The 26040-nt window shown below is 34.4% G+C and overlaps 1 protein-coding gene across 11 annotated transcripts in view; it reads left to right on the top strand.

The window, feature by feature from the left end:
- LOC142342842 (glutamate receptor ionotropic, kainate 2-like) overlaps positions 1-26040 on the top strand; it is a 159149-nt gene that overhangs the window by 83321 nt on the left and 49788 nt on the right. For all 11 annotated transcript variants that reach the window (XM_075394453.1, XM_075394452.1, XM_075394456.1 and 8 more), the window contains 3 exons: positions 8119-8172; positions 20978-21154; positions 21748-21906. In XM_075394453.1, coding sequence (XP_075250568.1) covers positions 8119-8172; positions 20978-21154; positions 21748-21906 — 390 coding nt within the window. The remainder of the gene's footprint in view (positions 1-8118; positions 8173-20977; positions 21155-21747; positions 21907-26040) is intronic.

Below are 26040 nucleotides of genomic sequence, written 5' to 3'. Positions count from 1 at the left end.
CTTAATTTCAGCTCTATAGAGTTTGTCAAAACAGACTGCTGATTAAAACTCGGTGATAAAAGTTTTCATGCCGAAAGTCAGTTCTTTTTTGGCATAACTAGAAAATGAGTTCTATGAACTTTCGGCGATTTCAAACTTGCAAATTGCATGTTTTAAGAAAAGTTATCTGACCATTTAAAAGTCACGGCGAAATTCTGGCTTAATTTTTTGAGCCCCTGCATAGTTCTCGACAAACTCCAAAAGTTCTTCGTGGCTTCTGCAGAGTCCTCTAACATGTACAAAGGGTTCATTGTAGTGGCTGCTGAGGAAATCAACGATAATATGCAAATATTTTTTTAAAAAAAGAATCCAAAAATTTAGGTAGCTAGTCTTATATAGGATCAATTAAAACCTAAACTTGACATGTTAAATTACTAACTGTACAAAAATTAGTTCAGAAGGAAACAAATAATAGTACAAAGAGAAAACTCAAACGAAATTGATATTGAGGCAGACATAGCGTTTAATCAGCACCTGTTGCGATAACAGCAGTTAAATAAACTGCCAGTGTAATGAATTTTAATGCCCGATCGACACTGGAAAAATACTTCAGCATTAGACTACGAGTTTCTCACACTCTTTTCTCGCCACTGTTACAAAGTAAACAGTGGCGAGAAAAGAGTGTGAGAAATTCGTAGTCTAATGATGGAAACAGTTTGATAAACTTGTAGTCTAAAAAAACATGTGTGGTGTATGTGGTGCGTGTTGTGTGTGTGGCGTGAGTGGCCTATGTGCGGTGTGTGTGTGTGTGTGTGTGTGTGTGTGTGGTGTGTGTTGTGTGTGTGGTGTGTGTTTGGTGTGCGTGGTGTGTGTGAGTGTGGTGTGTGTGGTGTGCTGGTGAGTGTGTTATTTGTGGTGAGTGTGTGTGTGTATGCGTGCGCGTGTGCGTGTAAGTGTATAAGTCGTTGTGTTTGTGGTGTGTGTGGTGTGTGTGTGGTGTGTGTGAGTGTGGTGTGTGTGGTGTGTGTGAGTGTGGTGTGTGTGGTGTGCTGGTGAGTGTGTGGTATGCCATCTGTGGTGTGTACGTGTGTGTGTAAGTGCGTGTATGTGTTTGGGTGTGTGTGTGTGCGTGCTTTTGTGTGTGTGTGTGTGTGCGTGTGTGTGTGAGTTTGTTTGTGTCTGTGTGTGTGTGTGCGTGCGTACGTGTGTGAGTGCGTGAGCGTGCGTGTGTGTCTCTGTGTGTGTGTTTGTGTGTGTGTAAGTGGGTGTGTGTGCGTGTATATGTCTGTGTGTGTGCGTGTGTACGTGTGTGCGTGCGTGAACGTGCACGTGTGTCTCTGTGTTTGTAAGTGTGTGTGCGTGTGAGTGTGTACTTGGGTGCATGTGTGCAGGTGTACGTGCGTGCGTGTGTGTCTCTCTGTGTGTGTTTGTTTGTGTGTGTGTGTGTGTGTGGGTTTGTGTGTGTGTTCATGTGTGTGTATGCGTGTGTGTGTGCGTGTGTGTGTGTGTGTGGGTGGGTGGGTGTGTATGTGTGTGGGAGAGGCGAGGGGGGGAGCTGGGGTGCGTGAGGGGAAAACGACTAACAGATCCAAGGAAATATCAATTACCTTTGAAAGTGTAATTGTCCACAAAAATAAAAATGAGAAACCAATGAAACTTTCTTCAATTTTGAAATGATCGCAGCAGGTGTTGATTAAAAAAATTATCACACGGTTGTTATCGCCCTTGAAGTTATCATAACACCTCGGCTTCGCCTCGGAGTTTGATAACTTCTTGGTGGCGATAACAACCGTGTGATAATATTCATTAATCAACACCTGTTGCGATAACAGCAGTTAAATAAACTGCCAGTGTAATGAATTTTAATGCCCGATCGACACTGGAAAAATACTTCAGCATTAGACTACGAGTTTCTCACACTCTTTTCTCGCCACTGTTACTAAGTAAACAGTGGCGAGAAAAGAGTGTGAGAAATTCGTAGTCTAATGATGGAAACAGTTTGATAAACTTGTAGTCTAAAAAAACATGTGTGGTGTATGTGGTGCGTGTTGTGTGTGTGGCGTGAGTGGCGTATGTGCGGTGTGTGTGTGTGTGTGTGTGTGTGTGTGTGTGTGGTGTGCGTGGTGTGTGTGAGTGTGGTGTGTGTGGTGTGCTGGTGAGTGTGTTATCTGTGGTGTGTGTGCGTGTAAGTGGGTGTGTTTGTGTGGTGTGTGGGTGTGTGTGTTGTGTGTGTGGTGTATGTAAGTGTGGTGTGTGGTGTGCTGGTGAGTGTGGTGTGTTATCTGTGGTGTGTAAGTGTATGTGTGTGTGTGTGTTTGGGTGTGTGTGTGCGTGCTTGTGTGTGTGTGCGTGCGTTCGTGTGTGTGTGTGAGTTTGTTTGTGTGTGTGCGTGCGTGTGTGTCTCTCTGTGTGTGTTTGTTTGTGTGTGCGTCTGTGTGTGTGTTTTTGTTTGTGTGTGTGCGTGCGTGCGTGTGTGTGTGTGAGAGTTTGTTTGTTTGTGTGTGTATGTGTGTGTGTGGTTGCGTGCGTACGTGTGTGAGTGCGTGAGCGCGCGTGTGTGTCTGTGTGTGTGTGTGTTTGTGTGTGTGGGTGTAAGTGTGTGTGTGTGTATGTCTGTGTGTGTGCGTGCGTACGTGTGCGCGTGTGTCTCTGTGTTTGTAAGTGTGTGTGTTTGCGTGTGTGTAAGTGTGTGTGTTTGTGTGTGCGTGTGTGTGTGTGTGTGTGTGTGTGTGTGTGTGTGTGTGTGTGCGTGCGTGCGTGCGTGCTTGTGTGTGTACTTGGGTGCATGTGTGCATGTGTACGTGTGTGCGTGCGTGTTTGTCTCTCTGTGTGTGTTTGTTTGTGTTTGCGTCTGTGTGTGCGTTTTTGTGTGTGTGTGCGTGTGTGTGTGTGTGTGTGTGTGTGTGTGTGTGTGTGTGTGTGTGTGTGTGTGTGTGTGTGTGTGTGTCTGTGTGGTTGTATATGTACGTGTGTGTGTGGGTGTGTGTGTGTGTATGTGTGTGGGAGAGGGGGGGTGGGGTGCATGAGGGCAAAACGACTAGCAGATCCAAAGAAATATCACTTACCTTTGAAAGTGTAATTGTCCACAAAAATAAAAATGAGAAACCAATGAAACTTTCTTCAATTTTGAAATGATCGCAGCAGGTGTTGATTAAAAAAATTATCACACGATTGTTATCGCCCTCGAAGTTATCATAACACCTCGGCTTCGCCTCGGAGTTTGATAACTTCTCGGTGGCGATAACAACCATGTGATAATATTCATTAACAGATTGTAGACACCAAAATTCTGCGATTGATATCAAGGAATTTCCCCTTTGACTTGGCTTTTGGGAAATGCCCGAAATGTTAAATAGGTTCAATTATGACATATATCTGAACTCACAATGAGCCAGCATTTTTGTTTTGAAACACCAATTAGATTGGAAACTAATTTTTAGCGACCACGCCGAAAAACTCCGCTGAAAGAAGATGTGATCTTTTCTGCTAGACCTACACCCCCCATCCCAACCCCCACCCCACTCACACTCAATCATAATGTATTAACTACTTTTGCGCAGTAAAATCCAATCTGTATTCAAAAGAAATTGGACATTAATTGTTAGGAGGAGAAATTTGTGAAAGAATGAGCAATGTTAGGAGTAAACCGAGTGACTTTTATTTTTGTACATTAATCCTGTGCCATCGATTTATTTCTCCGAGAACGTTGTAATTGATGCAAAAAATGTGCTGGGTGCACAGATGCACAGTTTTCCTAGCATTGTTATTTTTAAATCTGTATAAGACGCATGTATCTGCACTTAATTTGGTCGAGCGAAAACTTTTCAGCATCTTCCCCTTGTTTTTATTATAGGTGAGAAGATGATGAAATCTGAGGGCAGTTACATTGTGGTTGTCTTGCTTTCACTTTTTGTTTCAACACCTGAATATAATTTTTGTTTCACAATTTTTCACACCAGAGCCCTTACAAGGGGTTTTGTTAGCTTGTTAAAACAACTCTTCAGCTGCTTTGATGTGTTCGATGCATTCATTTGGCCCGAATTTAGTTAAAAATTTAGTTAGATAAATTTTCTGTCATAAATCAGTTACATCAGTCTTCAAAGTAGTTTTAGCTCTAAAATTGTTTTTATAGGACACCTTAGAGATCATTTTCATTCCGGATAATGACACCTATTTAATAACACAATTATATGCTTCAGAAATGCAATAACCCGGGCTGACCACCCAGAGTATTTCAATGTTTAACCTCCATATTTCCATAATAACTTGTAAAATGAAAACTGAAACAGCACATTTACATCAACAAGTTGGTCATTATGCCGAGGAAGAAAACAGAACCACCATGCAGACTGTTAGGAGTATTTCCATAGTAAAATCAGTACTGCAATATTACCAGTTAAAAGAGCTACATACAATATGCGTGTGGTATGATGAAGTATGGTGTGAATACGCCTGGAATTGACGCTAAATCAGTGCTAAAACAGGTTAAAAACATAAAATTTTGAGTCTGAAAATAGTTATGCAATAATGTTATTAAGGCTGATAGTTGCATGATAATAGTTATGAACAGATCAAAACTAGGTTAAAATCAGAAATACAATTTTAGTTTGAAAAAAAGACTGATCAGGGTATATTTTGACATGGACAGAGAATGCACAAATGTAAAAATGTTTATGTACAGTTTCTGGATTTACACTGGTTCAGTACTGAAAAATTCTGGTTGTTGAAATATTCTGGTTCAACTTTTGAAATACAAATGTTGAAACAAATAGCTAAAGTTAAGGCGCCCACCAGAGTAAACAATCAACAATTCACTTAAATTGTTATCTTAAATGGGCAGTTTTTTTTATCTAATATTGATAATTAAAATTACGTACCGACTGTGATTGCAGATACAACGTGGAAAAAAATTGAATTAACTGCAATTTTGATAGTACCATTGTTTGCTTCCGTCGCTGAGCTATATTTTAACCCCTGCAAGGCAGTCTTTGCCTTGATCCCAGGTTTCGGTTGCTTATAGTAGGTAAAGATATTTCAACTTTTTTTCCGTCTTGTTGCACTTTGGGATTTGAATGACTTTTTGAAAAAGTATTTTTTGATAATCTTAAAAATTTCACTAGTGAAATAGTGTTTTTTGCAAGTCTAGGAAATTTTCAACGCTTTCTGAGCTAAGAAAAAGGTCCTGCAAACCTATTGATACGTGCTGTTGTATATTTGTAAGAAAAAATCAAAAATTTCAATGTTTGCTCTCAATAGTTCCTTTTTAATCCACCTACAGAATCGCCGTTTTGGCAAACTTTGTAAGAAATGTGATTCCATTGTAGATCGTCAAAAAAACTTTGAAATGGGCTTCTGATTTAGTTTTCGGGCATTGTTCATTTCTTATTTAGAGGAAAAATACATAATTTTTAATAAGAGTCTTTGAAAGCAGCTTGACCACGTTTGTTTACATTTTTTAAAATGAAGGCATCATATGTTTGTGATAGTGTTTCCTTGAGAGGGCAATAAAAAATATAAATTGACATCAAGGAAAAACCTGATATTCAGTTGTGAAAGACTTTTTTGCTATTAATTAAGTCTTGGCTTTGCAGGTTTCAAATAGCTGCTCATATTGTTTGTATTATGTTTTCTTAGGAAAAGTTGTTGAACTCTTATTTTGGTCCAACATTTTTGTCTAATTCATTGATGAAAACAAGAACAGATGGGACAAACAAAATTGAAGGAGATTTTTCTTCCCAATAATTTTTCGGTTGCAGTTAAATGTGATCTCAATGTGCAAGGGGATGAATGTATGTATAAGTAATCATGTCTGTATGTATTTATGAACTGTATATGTGTGTATTACACTAAATCCTGTAGTATAAGTAACAATAAGTAACATTCTTTTGAACTTGATTAAAATGTTTGAAACAAAAGGCATAAAAAACATTTTTGTCTGAACCAGTAAATTGGGAGATTGATTAGGGATGCGAGATGAACTTTCAGATTCATTTGAGGTAATTACAGTGTATATTTTAGGAATTACGGAGTAAACCCGTAATCAAATTTTAGGAATTTTTTGTTTTTAATAGCCGCACAGCGATAGTTGGGGCTATTATTGGCCTTCTGTTTGTCTTTTACAATTCAAAGAATTTGAATTGTATTGGGGCGCTGTCTTTTTTAAGATCTGTTCACACATTTTCATGATTTTTGAAGTCGAAATGGAGTAGTGATTTTGCACACGCCGAAACAGGAAATGGAGCGAAAAAGCAAGTGGTTTTGCCGTGTGAATTTTTTTGCTCTAATTCAAAAGTACAGTTAGAAAAGGGGTGTTTGAACAAAAATTCGCTTTCTCGCTAGTGGTTTTTTTGTTCACATGCGGCAATTTAACTTTGATTTTTACTGTATTTTCGATTTTTTGGATTGGATTTTTATTCAAAATGGTTTTCCCAATCCATTCATAGTACGTTCTATGCCTAATTTCTTCTTTGAACCAAGTTTCCATTTCTCGCCAGTGGTTTTTTTGTTCACATGTAGCATTTTGACATCAATTTTCTGTTTTTTTACCTGCTTTTTTTTAGAAATGGTTTTCCCAATTCACTCGTAGTCCGTTCTAGGTCTATCTTTTTTTTTAGTCAATGAAAATTTTTTGAATTGTATGTCAGGACTTGTCCTGCTATGTTTTTTTATTTCGTCTTCAAGACTTTGTTACGACCATATGGCGTCAAAACCATTTCCAATGTGCTTTTTGTTCATTCGTTCATGCAATTTCAACTGAAGTGCGTGCGTGTCGTCATTTTTTGCTCTTAGTGGAGCGAGTTTTTTGTTCATTCGCGTGATTAAATTTTTGGTCACACTTGACTTACCTCACTCTCAAAAATCACTTCCTCACTTTGAAATTGACTTTTATTTACTTTAATTCAAAGAGATAAGATCAAATGGGTGTGTGTCACTCTAAATGAAGGCTATTTGAGATCAGCTAATAGAGGCAGCAATAACTGATACAGATTTTTATTCAAAATATAACAGATCAGCCTTCAATGAAAAGACGAGTTTTTTTGGTCTGTCTTATTTACTGTTTTTTAGACTGCAGATCTACGAAGCTATTGCGGCTATTTTCTGGCAATCTGCCAGCTATGTTGTTTTATTTGTCAGCCCAAATGATTAACTATAATTGATCTGAATTCCTCAAGCAAGCAAGTTAATTGTTTTCTGATTTTTCATAATGATGAAACGAGTCAAAGTTTTATATGCAAAAAAATTTTTATCTGTATTTGTATCTTATTATTATATCTTATTTTTAATAGTTTTTGAAGTATAATTACCGTGATTCAGTAATACAGTAAAATACCAACTGGTGTAAGAACTGTCTTGAACAAATATCAAAGTCTCTTTATTATTTTGCCCTTTTTTCGAATTTGGATAAGAGCTCAATTTTGATATCCAAAAAAGGCACATTATCATATCGCTCCTTTTTGGACAAAAATGTACGCAAATATGCAATTGGAACAATTTTTTGAATAAATTTTCAGATACTTTACGAAGCTCTGAATTCATTTTTCATTACGGTTTTTGACATTTTGTATAGGATAATGCTCGGGGGAAGATGTCTCCGAGCTAAGAATTTAAATTTAATTTTATGTGTTGAAGGGGGAGGGGGGAGGAGTGATTTGTTACTTCATGTGTCGGGTGGGGGCAGAAAAGATCTAAATGCGGTAAGTTAATAGAAGTGTACTTCTGGAACAGTTTTGCGTGTCAGTGAACTTCTCTTCCAGTCTAGAAAGTTGTCTTTTAGTTTTTTTCATTTCCTATCAAATATTGTTTTATGATTAAACATGTAAATAGATATTTTTTTAAAAATCTTTCAGATTTTCTGGAGGTCATTCGTGTCAAAGAGACAGCAACGCTGGCCTGTAAATAGTTTTTAGAAAGTTATTCTGAACATGAATAATTTCCGAAATCAAATTTTAAATATCAATGTCAAATTTTTGCTTGAAAAAGTTGAAAACAGGCCTATAAAGCTTTGGAGTGCTCTATTCTAATTAAAACTTCAGTAAATAAGCGATGAAAGAAAGTTCCTTTTATTAACCTCTGGAAACCAATTTTTAATTTGTTTTTTCTCGTTCATTACAAATAAGATATTTTTTGCTCTTGTTTCAGATGTTATCCCTTCAGATGCTGTCAGAGTACCACCACTACATCTTCACCTCATTCGTAAGTCTTCACTACCTTTTTCAGTCATTCTGGCTCTTCTTAGTCCCCTTCAGTTGGTTCTATCATTGCACGCCAGCGCCTTACCAAATGGAATGTAATTACTATTGCGCTAATTTGTGTAATTTGGCGAATTACCAACAAGCAGGCTCGGTAATGTGCGTTTGCACATAATGTTGCGACTGTTTTCATTCACATTTTGGCTTAATAGTCTAAAAAATTTTGAACAGATATAAAGCACTCCAAATTTCAAATTCTGTTCAAAAGTAATTGGTTTAGGAATATAAAATTGCTTCACAATCATATCACTTAGAAAAGTGAATAATGCCCCATTAGAGGGCCGATGGAGCCTGCCATTAAGACTATGAGACAAGAGAAACAAAGAAATCAAACAACAACAAACATTATTTACATCCAGAACTCAATGTCTACTTCTGAAAAAAAAACATATTAACAAATTCAAAATAGCGTCAAAAAATTTAACCAATTTAAATCTAAAGATCTAGTTTTATCTTCACCACAAAAACCATGAGAACAGTAATTAAAGAGAGTGGGTAACAAGTAGACAAACGGCAAAGTTGAATAATTTGTCTACGATTTTTGAAAACAAATAGTTTCAAATAATGAAAATAATTAGATATCAACTAACGTCTTTAAATAGGTTTATATCTACTAATGTGGCAATATGATGACGTTGAGACTTGCGATTATCCAGAATATGTCGTGATTATATCTTACAACTGAATATATCTTACAGAATATATCTTACATCAACGTGTACAGAAACGAATATCAAAACAGTAAAAAAAATTAATTAAATTTTGCGAGAAAGCGGTGCTGTATCCGTGAAATCCATGGCTATTCCATAGGCAGATGAAATCAATGCTCCTTATTTGAAAGGCAATAAAGTGAGACAAAATCTCTGAATAATGGGACTGCGTAACAATACATTAAATTTTGTTGTGAAAAAATTAACTCCCAGCTGAAATCTTTAAATAACTTCTACGATTTCTACAGAAAATCCATTGGGATGTGTCGTTATTCATTGCTCTGAAAATGTCAAAGGTCTACAAAAAGAACAACAAAAAGAATTAAATGTTTTTTTGCGAAAAACCGTTGTGAAAGCCCCTAAAACAAAAAGCATTACACAAAAAAATTGTTGTGTTTAATTTTGTCTCCATTCAACTTCAAAGTGGTGATATGGGACCTGTAATTAATGCAATTGGGTATCAAATGTACAAAAATCAACAGCAAAGTGCAATGTTGAAAAGAGCTTCTATATTCAATATAAAATGTTTGATTTTGTAGTCCGGAAAAATTTTATCTGCCGACTGAAAACATGGAAAAGGTTGTTTGTTTCATTCATAGTAGGCCGCTAAAACCTAAAAATGTCCCAAAACATTCATGCGAATTCAAAATGACAGAAAAAAGTCAAGGATGAAAATTTCCATTGAGTTCTGCCAGATAACGTAGAATCCTTTAGAATCGTAATCTATTTCATAGAGTTTTTGCTAATTTCAGGTTTACTTATTCTGAAATCCAATAATATTATATCTGATCCGTAAATAATGTGAAAGTACAGGAAAAAGAAACTCAAAGATGAGAAAATGTCCAAAAATCGAAAATCTTCTGAGAAAACTCGTACTATCAAAGCCGAAAAACCCTTAATTGCAAATTAAAGCCTCAGTAAAGGGACCTGTGTGAACGAAAAATATAAGGAGTTTGGTAATGGTAAGCCTTCTTTTTGGTATGTCAAAAACTTTTAAACTAAAATTTTTATCAATTGAAAAAGAAATCTTTTAAGTGGCAATTCTAATAATAGAAAACCATGATATAATCAGTTAAAAATAAAATATAGTCAGTTGTAATGTATAAGCACAAAAGGACCTCTGAATATTGCGACTAAGTAACAAGGGACAATAATTAAAAACGCAAAGTTAAAATTTACATTTTTTTTCGAAAACAATAATTTTCAAAGTCATTAAAACACTAGCTGTCTCTGAAATCAATAAAAAGGTTCGTTAATTTCTCCCAAAAGCCTTTGAGAGATGTCAATATTCAAGAAAATGTCACATGACAACAGAAAAGAACAACAATTACAGACAAAAGTCAAAAACTATGTTAAATTTTAACAAAAAATCGGTATTGAAGACGTTAAATCAATTAGCACTGCACTAAGCACATTAGATGTATTCAATTGTTTCTCTCTTCAACATCATTAATGTAATACGCAATTAGTATTTACTGAGACTAGGTAACAGTTAGACAACACAAGAGCTGCAAAGTGAGGAAGTCAAAAAATACGTCTATTTTTCTTAAAACACTTGATTTAAAAGGCTTTAGCTATCAGCTGAAATCAGTAATAATGGTCCTTTGTTTATCCATGGGCAATCGTTTAGTCTTGAAATTATCCAGAACGCTTCATACATCTACAACAATTAGCGATAAAAAACAGACAAAAATTTCCCTTAAATTTTGCTGGAAGACAGTGTCGAAGCCGTTGAAACCATAAACTGTTCACTGAAAAAATTGATTAGCTGAATTGTGCCTTCTCGTTAGGCGCCAGCAATGTCATATCTCACATGTCAATTATATGACAAGGCAAGAAAAGAACCTCAAAGACTTGAAAACTTCCAGAAGTTCAAAAAGCCGAAAAACCATTACTTAAATCGTAAAACCTCAAAAAATTTCAAATTCAAGTTAAATAGATTGACAACGCTGTTTGTGCTGACATTGTCATGCAGGTCGACCAGTAAAGTGAAAAAAGTTGCAGAACTCAATAATCCATTGTTTATTTAGAACACAAGTATTTTTAAAAGTCAAAACCAGGATAAGCTTCCCACAGAATAGAAAAAGATAATTTTCCCTGAAAGTCTCTGTGATGACTCTGTGATTCGACTTAAAAAAGCCTTGCTTTTGCTGTTCGTCCCGTGGGAAAACGTTGTAAAAAAAGTCAAAATAGCGTAAACAAAATTTAACCATTTTAAATCTAAGGAACTAGTTTTATCTTCACTACAAAAACCATGAGAACAGTAAATAAAGAGAGTGGGTAACAAGTAGACAAACGGCAAAATTGAGTAATTTGTCTACGATTTTTGAAAACAAATAATTTCAAATAATGAAAATAATTAGATATAAATTAACGTCTTTAAATAGTTTTATATCCACTAATGTTGCAATATGATGACGTTGAGACTTCTGATTATCCAGAATATGTCTTACGTGTACAGAAACGAATATCAAAATCGTCAAAAATATGCAATTAAATTTTGCGAGAAAGCGTTGCTGTAGCCTTGAAATCAATAACCTATTCCATAGGAAGTTGAAATCAATGCTCCTTATTTGAAAAGCAATAAAGTGAGACAAAATCTCTGAATAATTAGACTGCGTAACAAGTAGACAAAAAAATGAATCAATAGGGCCAAGTTGAAAAATACATTTGTATGTTCCGAATAAATTAAATTTCATTGTGAAAAAATTAGCTATCAGGTGAAATCTTTAAATAACTTCTAAGACTTCTACAAAAAATCCATTGGGATGTGTCGTTATTCATTGCTCAGAAAATGTCAAAAGTCTACAAAAAGAACGACAAAAATTATTAAATGTTTTTTTGCGAAAAACCGTTGTGAAAGCCCCTAAAGCAACAGGCAATACACTTAAAAAATTTGTTGTGTTTAATTTTGTCTCTATTCAACATCAAAGTGGTGATATGGGAACTGTAATTATTGCAACTGGGTATCAAATGTACAAAAATCAACAGCAAAGTGCAATGTTGAAAAGAGCGTCTATAGTCAATATAAAATGTTTGATTTTGTAGTCCGGAGAAATTTTATCTGCCGACTGAAAACATGGAAAAGGTTGTTTGTTTAATTCATAGTAGGCCACTAAAACCTAAAACTGTCCCAAAACTTTCATGCGAATTCAAAATGACAGAAAAAAGTCAAAGATGAAAATTTCCATTGAGTTCTGCCAGATAACGTAGAGTCCTTTAAAATCGTAATCTATTTCATAGAGTTTTTGCTAATTTCAGGTTTACTTGTTCTGAAATCCAATAATATTATATCTGATCCGTCAATAATGTGACAGGACAAGAAAAAGAAACTCAAAGATGAGGAAATGTCCAAAAATCGAAAATCTTCTGAGAAAACTCGTACTATCAAAGCCGAAAAACCATTAATTGCAAATTAAAGCCTCAGTAAAGGGACCTGTGTGCACGAAAAATATAAGGAGTTTGGTAATGGTAAGCCTTCTTTTTGGTATGTCAAAAACTTTTAAACTAAAATTTTTATCAATTGAAAAAGAAATCTTTTAAGTGGCAATTCTAATAATAAAAAACCATGATATAATCAGTTAAAAATAAAACATAGTCAGTTGTAATGTATAAGCACAAAAGGACCTCTGAATATTGCGACTAAGTAACAAGGGACAATAATTAAAAACGCAAAGTTAAAATTTACAATTATTTTTTTTCGAAAACAATAATTTTCACAGTCATTAAAACATTAGCTGTCTTTGAAATCAATGAAAAGATTCTTTCATTTCTGCCAAAAAACCAGTGAGAGATGTCATTATTCAAGAAAATGTCATAGAACTACAACAATGAACGACAAATACAGACAAAAATCAAAAAATTATGTTAAATTTTAACAAAAAACCGCTATTGAAGAAGTTAAATCAATTAGCACTGCACTAAGCACTTTAGATGTATTCAATTGTTTCTCTCTTCAACATCGTTAATGTAATACGCAATTAGTATTTAATGAGACTAGGTAACAATTAGACAACACAAGAGCTGCAAAGTGAGGAAGTCAAAAAATACGTCTATATTTCCTAAAACACTTGATTTCAAAGTCATGAAAAACATTAGCTATCGGCTGGAATCTGCAATAATGTTCCTTTGTTTATCCATGGTAAGTCGTTTAGCCCTGGAATTATCCAGAAAACTTCGCACATCTACAACAATTAGCGAAAAAAAAAACAAACAAAAAATTCCCTTAAACTTTGCTAGAAGACGCTGTTGAAACCGTTAAAACCATAAACTCTTCACTGAAAAAAAAAAAATTGATATGCTCTATTTTTGCCTTCTCGTTAAGTGCCATCAATGTAATACCTTACCTGTCAATATTGTGACAAGACAAGAAAAGAACCTCAAAGACTTGAAAAAGTCCTGAAATTTAAAAAGCCGAAAAATCAATACTTAAAACGTAAAACCTCAATATATTTAAAATTTAAGTTAAATAGATTGGCAACGCTGTTTTTGCTGACCTTATCATGCAGGTCGACCACTAAAGTGAAAAAAATGGCAAAACTCAATAATCCATTGTTTATTTTGAATACAAGTATTTTTAAAATTCAAAACCAGCATAAGCTTCACACATAAAAAAATTGATAGTTTTCCCTGAAAGTCTCTCTTATGACCTGTAATTAGTAGGCCTTGACGACATTTTCTGTTCTTTGACTTACTGAAAAAGCAAAAAATGCAATTTTTTAAACAGAGCGCGACTAGAATCCGAATTATTCTTGGACTGTAAAAACAACGATTCGACCAAAAAAAAGCCTTGCTATTTCTATTGGTCCATTAGGAAAACGTTGTTCCCAATGTTAGGGATATGGATATGTTTACAAAGGAAAGTTTTATATAAGAAAATAAATGATGATTTTTGGATTTATATCGAGTTAAATTAGCAGAAAATGGGCAAAATTTTGAGTCAAGAACACTCTCACAGTTAGGCATCGGGAAGCATAATTGCGATTGACTTATAAGTGGTAGTCTTAATCTTAAAATTCAGGCAGAATACAGTATAGTTTTCTAACTTTCTAGACAAAAATCATTGTATGATCATGATGTTTTTCATTCTATGCAATTACAAATCGTTATCTTCCATATTGCGAACAACAAATTCAGAAATTTGTTCTAAAATTTATCAATATCCGTCTAACAAGTGCCGCATAGGATCCAAGAGCAGCATGCTCCAGCAAACAGTGCTTTCATTAGGGAGAAGTCGATTGTAAAATACAGACAAGGAGCTGCTCACAATTCAAAGTAGCGTCAGGTTGTTCTTGTTGAAGCCTGATCATAACTGAAACAAAACTACGGGGCAAATTACCCTTCCATCAGATTTGGCCCAATAACTCTCCCTCCTTCTGACAGATATAATCTATGTCGCAACATTTGACAAGCGTGTTATTTTCACAAGTCAATTTCAAATCTCACGTCAACAAAATGCTCTTGTTAACACGTTTTCGAACGATCAAACTAACCGTCATATTTCTTTTCCAATAAGAAATATGATCTAGCAAGCTGATATTTTGCAATAACTTATATAGAGCCGCCGCTTTTCTGGGCTAAGTTAGGTACACATTGCAAACTATAAAAAGCGATTTAGCTTACAATTGATATATCATGGCTTAAGCCCCATTTATGAATCTGTGCGTCTATATTTTCTCAATTGATACTTTTAAGTCAAGCAATGGTAATATCTGAGCTTTATACACAAAAGGTCTGACCACATGTCATTTATGGCGCACAGCCAAACTTCAATTCAAAAGTCTAAATTAAAACCGATTTTATGATAAACCTGAGCTAATAAATGACTACTCTAACTAGCTTTGTTGATTATAAGTTGAAGTTTAGACTGGCAAATAGTTCCGCTGGTCACAATTTTGATATAAATTTTCGATAAATTCATGAAACTTTAGTATCGACCCGTCCAGTTAAATGTATACCCGGTACTGCCCAGAATGTTAGCCCAAAAGTGGCTGGTTTTAAGGTAATTCCCTTTAAGGGGCGCAAATGGATCCGTTAAGTATCCACATGTTTTCAATCGCAGTTTCCGAGTAACCAAAAGTCAATCTTCACTCGTCCCGTTACGTGAAAATAAGCCCAAAATTGCGCGCCCAAATTAATGTTATCCTTTAGCATGGTGTCCTGTTAAGCAAATATGTCTGATTTATGGGCTTAAAATGCTGTTCTCCAGCTAATAGCCAACTTATAACTAGCTTATAACCCACCTAAACTGGGCTTTGCTACCCCGGTCGTAGCCAGCTGGGAAAATTTGGTTCTGTTTATGATGGGATGAACTTTTACGGGAAAGAAGTATAAAAAGTTTTACGGGGTCTTTAACTTCGTTTATTCTTTCGCTTCAGTCAAGTGAAAACTTGTTCTTTTCTCGTTTGTTCTATCTCAAATTTTCAACCGTAAGTGTTTAGTCCAAACCTTGTTCATTAATTCGAACAATTAATTTCTCAGCGCCTAATTTCTTGAATGAAATATTAGGAAGACCTTAGTAATGTTTGTCGGCTAACTGAGGCGTAAGTTTTGTGAGCAGAAACTATGTCAACATTTTGTTAGTGAGTCAGGTTAAAGTAACGTTTGGGTGGAAACGAGCCCATTTTAGTGGAATAATAGCCTTATGCAGGAAAACAGAATTGGCGAAGGAAGGTTTACTGAGAGATAAATTTAGTGTTGGTTGTGAGGCAAATTGTTTTGACAAGTTCGCCCCGATTTCTTGTAATTTGGTCCAATTAGTCTTCAGATTTGTAAATGGAACTTGCTTAGAAATGTCACAATGGCCCAACTGCAAAACAAAGTCTCACCCAACTTGTAGTTCAGTGCAAAGGGTTTCTTACCTGTGAACATAAAGACCATGCTACAATGTTCAATATTGTGTTTGAACATTATTTTCATTTGAAATGGACGTATTTTAAACCAAAACGAACATGTTTTGGTCAACTTGCTAAGCTGCAGACCCTAGGTTGTTTGTTCAATGCTTAAATATAAGTGCGGCCAACTTTTGCTTATCCGAAATTGAAGACCAAGAGGCTAGATTCTGAGAGTGGCTTGATTCAGAGAATTTTCAGGGTCCAGTGTTTGGCACAGAGATAGTAAGACTTTGGTAAAGGACCCAAGAATTTCAACTTTTCTGGGTCAGTAAAGAACCAAGACTTGAGTTCATTGAGACAGTGCAGAACCCAAGTCTTAGGGTTCCCTAGGCAGGGTGAAGTCTGTTATCAAGCAGCTAAGATTAAGTCTACGATCAGCGTACCTTTTTATCACTTTTTGGAGTTAGATTCGTTCCAAATGCTACGAATGCGTCATAAGATATTTTTCCAAAATGTTGTAAATCCTGCCATCAATTCGAAACAACTGGCGCAATGAAACAGAATAACAGAAATTCCATCATCTTCAAAACAGAACAGATCAGCTTTCATCCAGCCAACTGCAGTATTTTTGTCAATAGATGATCGACATCACTCAAGTTTTCAAATGCCATTGATTCCTTCTCAAAAACAAAACAGTACGTAAAAAGCTGCTCTGACAATGTTCACAAAGCAAAATCAGTTCCAAAAATTCCAAGGAATTGTTTCAAAATGCAACCTTTTAATCAGTATCTTTTAATCTAGAAACAGCCATCAAATCTTAATTTATCTAAAGAGTTCTACAAAAGAAAAATAATAAAATTCGACGGAGTAAGTGAAAAAAAATCATTTTGTGTAATCGGTCAATCAGAAACAATCGGAAGAAAAAGCTGCTTTTTAGAAAAGTTTCGTAGAAGGAAAGTAAAAATTTAAAGTGATATTGGTTGAGAGGTAAAGCTTTTATGATGATGTAAGGAACCAAGGAGCGATTTTTTAAGGTAACTGCTGAAAACGAAAAATTGGCTTTGCATGCTTGCTTGTGACTACTGAAAGCTGAAATGTTCATAATTGGATATAAACAGTCTTTGTATACAGAATTACCACCACTCCAAGTAGAATAATCGTCAATTCTTCTCGAAGAGGTAAAGTAAATGAATGTAACAATGCAATCGTTGGACGCAGAAGACGTTGGGCCCCGTGGAATAGCCACAATCTACGTTTTTCCTTTTTTGTTTGCCTTTTCAAAATAAACGTATACATTTAACAAGGCGGCTCGGTAATGTGCGATCGCACATAAGGTTCCGACCCCGCTCATCCACAATTTTGGCATAATTGTCTACCAAATGAGGAACAGATAGAAAACCACAAAAAAATCAGATATTTTTCTTAAAAAAACTGGTGTATGAACAAAAAGACAGCCTCCAAAGCAAATAACTCAGTGGAGTAAAAAATGATGCCTTAGATTGATGAGATATGCCGATATTAAGACATCGAGCGAAGACGAACGGCAAAATCAAACAAAAACATTAATTACATCAAAAAATTTATGTCCGTTTTAATAAACAAAACTTAATAACAAAGTCAAAATAGCGTCAGAAAAAACTGGAAAAAAAACAAAAAACTTGTAATTCACCAGAAAAAAATTGTTATTCACCAGTTTATAATAAAGCTTGGTAACGATTAGACAAAAAAGAACAGAAACTTTAAAGTAATGAAAACCATTAGCAATCAACTAAAATATTCCATAGGTTTACAATTACCAATGCTTCTATAGGAGATAATTAAGAATTCTTGGTATTCAATTTTTTGTGCAGTTACAAAAAGAACAACAAATAGACAACAAACTAAAAATCAATTAAAACTTGCCAAGAAAATGCTTTGGAAGCCGTAAAGCCATACTTTGGCCCCCAAAATATATTCGATTGCACCTTTATCGAACACCGATAAGGTATTATGTGGCCGCTCATTAATGAAAATAAGCAACAATTAGAGAAAAAAAATGCAAAGTTGTGTAATACTTGTTTTTTTCGAAAAAAAACTTTCCAAAGACATGAAAGCCATTTATTACAAAATGAAACATTTGAATAGATTCGTCCATTTTTTCAAAGGAAGCCCTTGAGACCTGCAATTATCCAGAATATGTCTTTCATCTACAAAAAGAACGTCAATTATGACAAAAATCAAAAATTCATTTACTTCTTTTTGTGAAAAACCCGTGTGGAAGCCAGTAAAATCATAACGAATTCTCTTAAAACATTAGATTTTCTGACACCAATCCCTTTAGACACTTTCCCTTGAAAAGTATGAGACCTATCTTTAATGAAACTAGGTAATAATTAGACCAAAAAGAAAAAAAGCAAGATTATGTAATACTTGTTTTTATAGAAAAAAAATTTTTCCAAAGACTTGAAACCCATTAATTACAAAATGAAAAAATTGTATAGATTCGTTTATTCTTCCAAAGGAAGCCCTCGAGACCTGCAATTATCCATAACATGTTTTACGTCTACAAAAAGAACGTCAAATATGACAGAAAATAAAAAATTATTTCACTTTTTTTTGTGAAAAACCAGTGTCGAAGCCAGTAAAGTCATAACGAATTCTTTAAAAACATTAGATTTTGTGACACCAATCTCTTTTGACAGCCTTCCTTGACAAAAATAATGTCATTTTTAACGTTTAATTAACGAGACCAGGTAACAAACAGACAATAAAAGGAACAAAATTGCGAAATTGAAAGGATTTTTTTTCATTTTGAAAACAATTGTTTTCAAAGTCATGAAAGCCATTATCTATCTTCTAATATCAGAAAATCGGCTAATCTACTCCTCCAGGAAAAGCCAATCAAACTGGGTCATTGAACAGGAAATTAAATATGACTAAAAAGACAAAGTAAAAACGACACTTAAAGACAAAATTAAAAAATTCAATTAAATTCTTCGAGAAAGTATTGTCGAAGCGGTAGAGCACCAGAATCTACATTCAGGGATTTAAATATTAGCAATTGCGCGTTATTTTGAACGCGAAAAATGTGATATATGAAATGACAAAAACGTGATAATTTGACAATACTAGAAAACATGAAAAATGGGCAAATACCTAAAATTTAAAAAAAAAAATGTGAAATCTAGTAGTATCAAAGCCAGAACACCACAACTTAAAGCGTAAAACCGCATTAAAGGCCAAATTTGAATTGAGCAGAAAGAAGGAGCACTCTCTGATTGCTGACACTAAGCTACAAATTGACCAAATTAAGAGAAAAATGGAGGCAAAGTTCAATAATCCATTTTTTATTTAAAACTCAAAACATTTTAAAAGTCAAAACGACAATAAGCTTTCAAGCAATTAACTAGATAAATTAATTTTGAATTAATTAGGAAGCCAATAGTACCTATCAATAGTGAGCTTTGATTTGAAATGATCGGTATTAACTAATATAAAAATGATAAAAAAGACCGACTGATGACAATCCGAATTATTTTTGGATTGTAACGGTCCAAGATTGCTACAGAACTAGTTCTGCCTGCTAATGCTGATTGTCCACTAGGAATATTTAAGTTTGGGAATGTCAATGATATATATATATATATATATATATATATATATATATATATATATATATATATATATTGTTGTTATAAAATTAACAAAAATTATTTGTAGTTATTTAATTGTTATAAAATTTGTAGTTAAAAAATCAAAAATAAATGCTGCTTTGATAATCAACGAACAAAGTTAGCAAAAAACGGCAGTTTTATTTACAGAGCACTCTCAACGGAAGTTGAAGTAGAATTAGCCCGCTTTTCAGTCTACAAAGATTGTGTTAGTGGTATTTGGGTGTGCACTTCTTGCAAATTTAATCAGAGTGGACTAAAGAAACTTATTTCGTGCTTTTTGATTTAAAAAAGTCTGAATTTAGTGAAAGATTTGGCCGGAATTTGTGACAATAAAAATTCAATGAAAGTAGCCGACAATATATTTTGTCTTTAAACGTAAAATCAACAACATTTTCTCGAAAAAATTTAATTAAATTTTATCAAAATTGGCGAAAATTTATTCAAAAATTCCGAAAAAAAGTGAATGAAATCAACGGAATTCACTCTATTTTCTCGAAAGTTTAAACCTCGATATCTCCCTGTCAAAAGCGAAAATCAAAAAATCTTTTTAATTCCATATTCTACGCTGGACAAGCTTTCTAATGATACCAGTCTCAACTCTCTACAATGAATATATCGATCGGCCAAAATTGATTGAACAAAAAAAACTTATTTGAGTATATAGTTCCTCCCCCCATCTTGTCTGTCAACAGGACGCCAATCTCTTCTTCTCTATTTGAAATCGATTCCCACGGCTTGGCACTTCTGTTGGCCAACAACCCCCATGTTTCGATTTTCCTTGGCAATATAAAACCTCAGCAGAGATTCAATAAAACCTCGGGAGTTTTTTCTAATAAACCCCTGGAGCTGTTCTGATTTTTTTAGACACCCCATGGAATTTTTCTAATTTCTGTTGAAGTTATGGTACGTAATTAGTGGATTTCAAACTTCTTGTGCCGAACAAAGTATATCTGGAGTCTTTTTAGTAATTGAGCGCTTTCATTAGATTAATATTTCTGGCGTAATACAATCTGGGAATTCCACGTTCAGTTACGTTTAGCATTATGAACCCAGTACGTGTGTTACTGGCTGTCCCCGCAATAAAAAGTTGAACATTGAAAATTTTGCGAACCACAAAAATTAGGATGTTGGAGGTCATTTATGATCAGACTTTGAGTCGCTCAAAACGTCTATGATCAGACTTTTGCTCTCTAAAATTTGCTCGTGATCAGACCTAGCTCGTTTTTCAGCCTCTTCTCGCCCATGAATTTTTGAACGCACTAAACTCCCGGTGGATGTGTTTTTGATTGTCTGATCATGTTATTTTGAAGGGGGGACCTCATGCTTGGATGTATGTCATAGCAAGACGGCTGGAGCGAAAAAGCTAGGAAAAAGACGCAAATATAGATTGAATTGTATGTTTTAAGTAGAAAATCCGATAAATAGTTAGATAATGCTAGGTTAATCTTTAACTCATATTTACTTTGACGTTTTATAGGTAGACATTTTTATCCCGTGGTAATTGCAATTTTGATATTAATTTTTGTTGAAGACTTTAAGAAGTGCTGTTTCAGGAACTGACAGAATACTACTTGACAAACTACACGCAGGGAAGCATGAACATCACAGTGTTCAAACTAATGGACTACGACGCATTCAACTACCAGGGCAAAGTCAACAACTTCAGGGCAGACAAGGCTGCACAGTTGGCTGAGTTGCCAATCACCTACATTAGGAATTGCACTATATCCGTAAGTAGAGTGCCCTAGTCTAGACCTCAATTTAAGGAAGGACTATATTGGGGGGGGGGGGGGGTCAATATTGACTACAATTACACTGTGCTGCTTCATTTTATCGTCGAGTTAAAATCTTTTCATGGATCGAGCATGGTCTTTTCTTAGCCAACTTATGTCGGGAAGTATTTTAATGTGTCGAGAAGAAGACTTCATCAGCATATGTTCATGTTTGACTAGAGATATTGCCATTTTCTCATTAATTAGGTTGAGATGCTAATTCAAAATCCAATTGCATTTGTATTGAAATGAATTCGGGAATTCCTATAATCGCCTTCTTGACTTTTCACCAAATATGAAAAAATTCCGAAATTTGTTTTCATTTTTTTGCTTCTCAATACGTAGCTGAAATGCAGATCTGAATAAAAATATTATGATGTCTGTTAGCGTTGGATTGCATGTATTAACTATTTTCTACGCACCGAAATGGTTGAACCTGATTTTTCCTACTTTTTTCAATGTTGAGTTAAGTATAAGGATAAATGACTTCAGCGCCGTTCTCGCTGAAACTTCTGAAAAAACATTATCTAACTGTGTTGGGTATATTTCAGCTGCAAATGGCACTGCTGTACGATGCTCTGTATGTGCTAAGAAACGGAATAGCATCTTTGAGCAATGCTGCAGTGGTGACACCTCCTACCAACATGAACTGCAAAAACCCTCAACAGGGATGGGGAAACGGCCTGTCCCTCATGAACTACCTCAGAATGGTAAGTTTCCATTTTTCACTCTTCCCATGTAAATTGCCAAGATTAATTCTGTCGCATCGGCTATGAACCTCAGTGCGTAGAGAAGCTAGAAACAATGAAGATAGAACTTTATCGTTAGCATTATTGATTCATTTTAGCGCAATTGATTAATTTGCAATAAACGCTACATTAGTGACGCAATTGATTTATTTTGCAATATTTTTCTCACCGCTGAGAACCACCCATTAATAACCGTAGTCCAGACGACCCACTATAAACGACGTAAGTTAACGCCGGAATCTGCGATCTTAAACGTAAGAGAGCTTCGTTGTCGTCGCTATCGTCGCAAGAGAGATTCGGTAGAGTCGTTTTCGACGCAAGAGAGATTCGGTATGTTCAGTTTTGCTGGACTAGGGGATTTTTTCTACAGACCTTGCAGCTTAACTGTTAGTTCCTGGTAGAAAAACTCAGAAATTAAAAATTCTGTGTATTTCTCTCAAAGATACTGAATCTATCGTACGTTTAAAAAACGAAGATGCTGAATATTTCTCTTAGGATTAAAAAACGACGATACCGAATATTTCTTATGTTAAATACTGAACAAAAACAAAGATACTGAGTTAAAAATCATAAGGGCTAACGTCTTTTTTGGCTAGAAAAAATGACGATGCCGACGATATCTTATTTTTAGAAATCGACAATTGGTCGAGTAGGGTAGCCGAGAGGACAGAGTGTCATAAGATAAAGCGATCATCACAACGAAGTAAAGCGGATGAGGTACATAAATCCGTCAGGCGCTCTATTTGCACATAGAACATAATTTTTCGCCACCACTAGGTTTAAATTGCTAACTAATTTTTTAAAACATTTTAAGCCAATGATGATATCCGACTTTTTGTTCCGACCCCCACTTTAGTGGGGAGGGAGGAACTATATACTCAACTGGGTTTTTTTTTGTTTAGTCAGTTTTGGCCGATCGATATATTCATCGTACAGAATTGTGACTGGAATCATTAAAAAGCCCGTCCAGCGTAGAATACGGAATTAAAAAGATTTTTGCGATTTTCATTTTTTAACAGTGAGTTATCGAGGTTTAAAGTTTTGTGAACATTCGACTGTTTTTGTTCACATTTTCAGTAATTTTACCAAAAATTTGGCACAATTTCGCTAATATAATTCAAAAAAAGTTGAAATTTTTAACGGCGGAGTGTTGTTGTTACCGTTAGAGATAGAAGAGCGTTAATTATTTGATTGAAGTTTTTTGGCTAAAATTTTTGATAAAATTTTCAAAATTCAAAATTTTTTCATCAAAAATGGCACAAAAAATGCTTTTTTGGTCCATTTTGTTAAAGTTTGCCAGATTTAGTAATCTAGAAACCTTAAAACAGACCCTATAATCACAAAAAGAGCGCTAGTTGCAATTAGGCGCCTTATGAAAGTCTTCTGGAATTAATAGTTTGCCATTTTTTGCAGAATTAACTCGATAATTATACCAAATGCATCGTGATTTTTTTTAATCTTTGAAGAATTCCACTCAACAATTGGTCTTATTCGCAAACACTTGGAACACTTGGTCGGTTTGCTGGGCGTGCGACATAATCAGGGAGAGGTTCGATAATATCATGGATTCTTATAATCAGAGACTTTTTGGTTTTTATTTTCATGCTGCCTTTTTTCAAAAAATTTTGCTTTTGTTTTTTTGATGTTAATTACTGACAATATCTTTTATTCACGGCTCCGTTAACGACAGCTCCAATTTACATAAATTTGAGGCCGAATGCAGATTCAGTTTGTTTCCAGAGAACCGAAGGGCTTTTAGGGCTTTGAGGAAGAGTTTTAGTAAAATTTAACTGAATTCATGCCTTTTGCCTTCAATTGTTATTCTTTTGGCAGTCTGATTTTAAAGTTTAACCACCTAAAAACCTAAATTCCCTCCTCATGAGGATCAAGTGAACTTTTTATATTCATTCGGTTGTTACCCAATGTCTCTTATGTTAATGAATGTATTTGTTTTAAGGAAATTTCTGATTTTTTGAACTTGTCAATTTTTTATATTATTTTAGTGAACATTTTGCTTATTCTCAGTAAGTACAGGTCAACCATTCCTCCTTATAGAACACAAACTAATTTTATGGCAGATTGTTTTAACAGAAGGTTTTCTTGCTTTTGGTACTACGAGTTTTCATACAAAATGTTCTTCTTTTTTCGCATTATTGCCCATTTTTGCTGCCGAGTTTTTTATTTTTGCCCTTTAGTTGTTGTTAATTTTTGTTGTCATATGCCAAATATTGTGTAATTAAAGATCTCAAAGGCCAACTATAGATAAAACAATTGAACTTAAAAACTGATAGTGATAAATAGCTAATAGTTGTTTTAACTTTCGAAATAAATTTTCTAAAAAAAAGTGTAATAGTATTCTTCAACTTATCTCTTTTTGTTCTGGTTTTCGTTTTTTTTGGTATTTTACAATGTTTTATCATTTTCGTAAAATTGCCTCGTAAAATCTTATATGGAGCTCTTCTTAATGTTTTGTTGAATCACACAATTATTATTCTGTTGTTTAAACGTTTTAAAAGAAGTCTTCAGGGATTAGACAATTTGTTTCGGAAAAATTTTGTGAGGTTTAGATACTTTTCAGTTTTTGTGGTTCTTTTTGTTGTCGTTTTGTGATAGATGGTTTACAAAAAGACGTTATGATGATCAAAGAGACGAAATTGAAGATATTATATTCTCGCGGTTAATATCTTATAAACTTAATGGCTTCAAAACTGTGGTTTCGTAAAGTTGTTTGTGAAACTTATTAGTTCAGCTTGTATTTATTGTTATTTTATAGTCTTATGATTTAGTCTCATTAATAACAGTCGCAATTATTTAAGACAAACTGCTCACTCTTTTTGTCGAAAGCTTTTGTTGGCTATGAATTTTGAAAATATTTGTTTTTAATAAAAAAAGATAGAGTTTTGAGATCTGCCAACTTTATTTATGTTAAATTGTAGCTAAGCATCTCTATAAGCAATTCACATCATTTATCTATTGAAATACAACCTGCTCTTCATAAGAGTTTATTTTCCTCAAATGGTCTTTCTTATTGGAACAACCATTTTTCATAAAACCAATTTTCGTGAATTTTGCAAATTTGCTTTTTTTTGTAGGTTTTTGTTTTCTTTTCACAGTATCAGAATAATGGGCGGCATTTGATTTACAAACTTTGTCACCTGCAAAAAATGCAAGCGAAGATTTTTATTGTTATTAGTGGTCAGCTTAATATTTAACCGATTGGTGCGACATCGTTTTCGTGCATTATTTTTCGTTCAAATTTTTCGATTTTGCCTGTATTTTTCGTTTTTTTGTAGTCGTATGTCATATCCTGGATAGTGAAAGGCCTCAGTTGCTTTCTATCAAGGTACAAAAAACTTTCAATGATTTCATTTGCTGCGTAATGTGTTTCTAATCAGTTCGAATTTAATTCTATTTTTAAAAAAAAAACAATGTTTTAATAAATTTTGCCCCTTTTGCTCAATTCTGGTCGACTTGTTGCCAAATTGCATTGCAGAAAAGTCCCATAATTTGTTCCAAAAAAATGTCGGTTAATCTTCTTAGTATAAATTTTATCTGATGCCATTTTGATTTGGTTATTAGTGGTTTTCAAAAAATGGACACGGAGTTTTGGTCGTAATTAATATTTGTAACTATTTGATTTTTTTGCCGTGTTTTCTGGTAGTCATATTATGGTAGCCACAGATCTCATAGGCCCTCTAGAGTAGATTGTTTTAGTAGATTTTCTTTTAGTAGTTTGTTGAACGATAAGTTGATGTGTTATTTTTTGTCTCTTCCTCATTTGGTAGACAATTAAGTGAAAAATGTAGATGAGCGGGTCGGAACTTAATGTGCGCACGCACATTACCGAGCCTCTTTGTTCTACTTTAAAAAACACCGACTAGTGATTGATAATTTCAGCGAGATTAATTTTCCCTAAGTGGTGTGCAAAACTCATGTTTTCTGAAGTGCAATATGAAAGGATAAGACGCTGTAGTTATTGTTGAGACAATTTCAGTTTTTTTTCGATTCTTTCCTTAAATTCAACAAAAATTGAATCTTTTCTTCGATTTAATATGTTGTAACAATTGAGGCATTTACAAATACTTGTGGAGTTCT

Source organism: Convolutriloba macropyga, chromosome 7 (assembly GCF_964194025.1).
Source record: "Convolutriloba macropyga chromosome 7, txConMacr16.3, whole genome shotgun sequence".
In the NCBI taxonomy this organism is placed as follows: Eukaryota; Metazoa; Xenacoelomorpha; order Acoela; family Convolutidae; genus Convolutriloba; species Convolutriloba macropyga.
The sequence above is the reverse complement of the archived record's forward strand: the minus strand, read 5'-3'. Positions and strand labels throughout refer to the sequence as shown.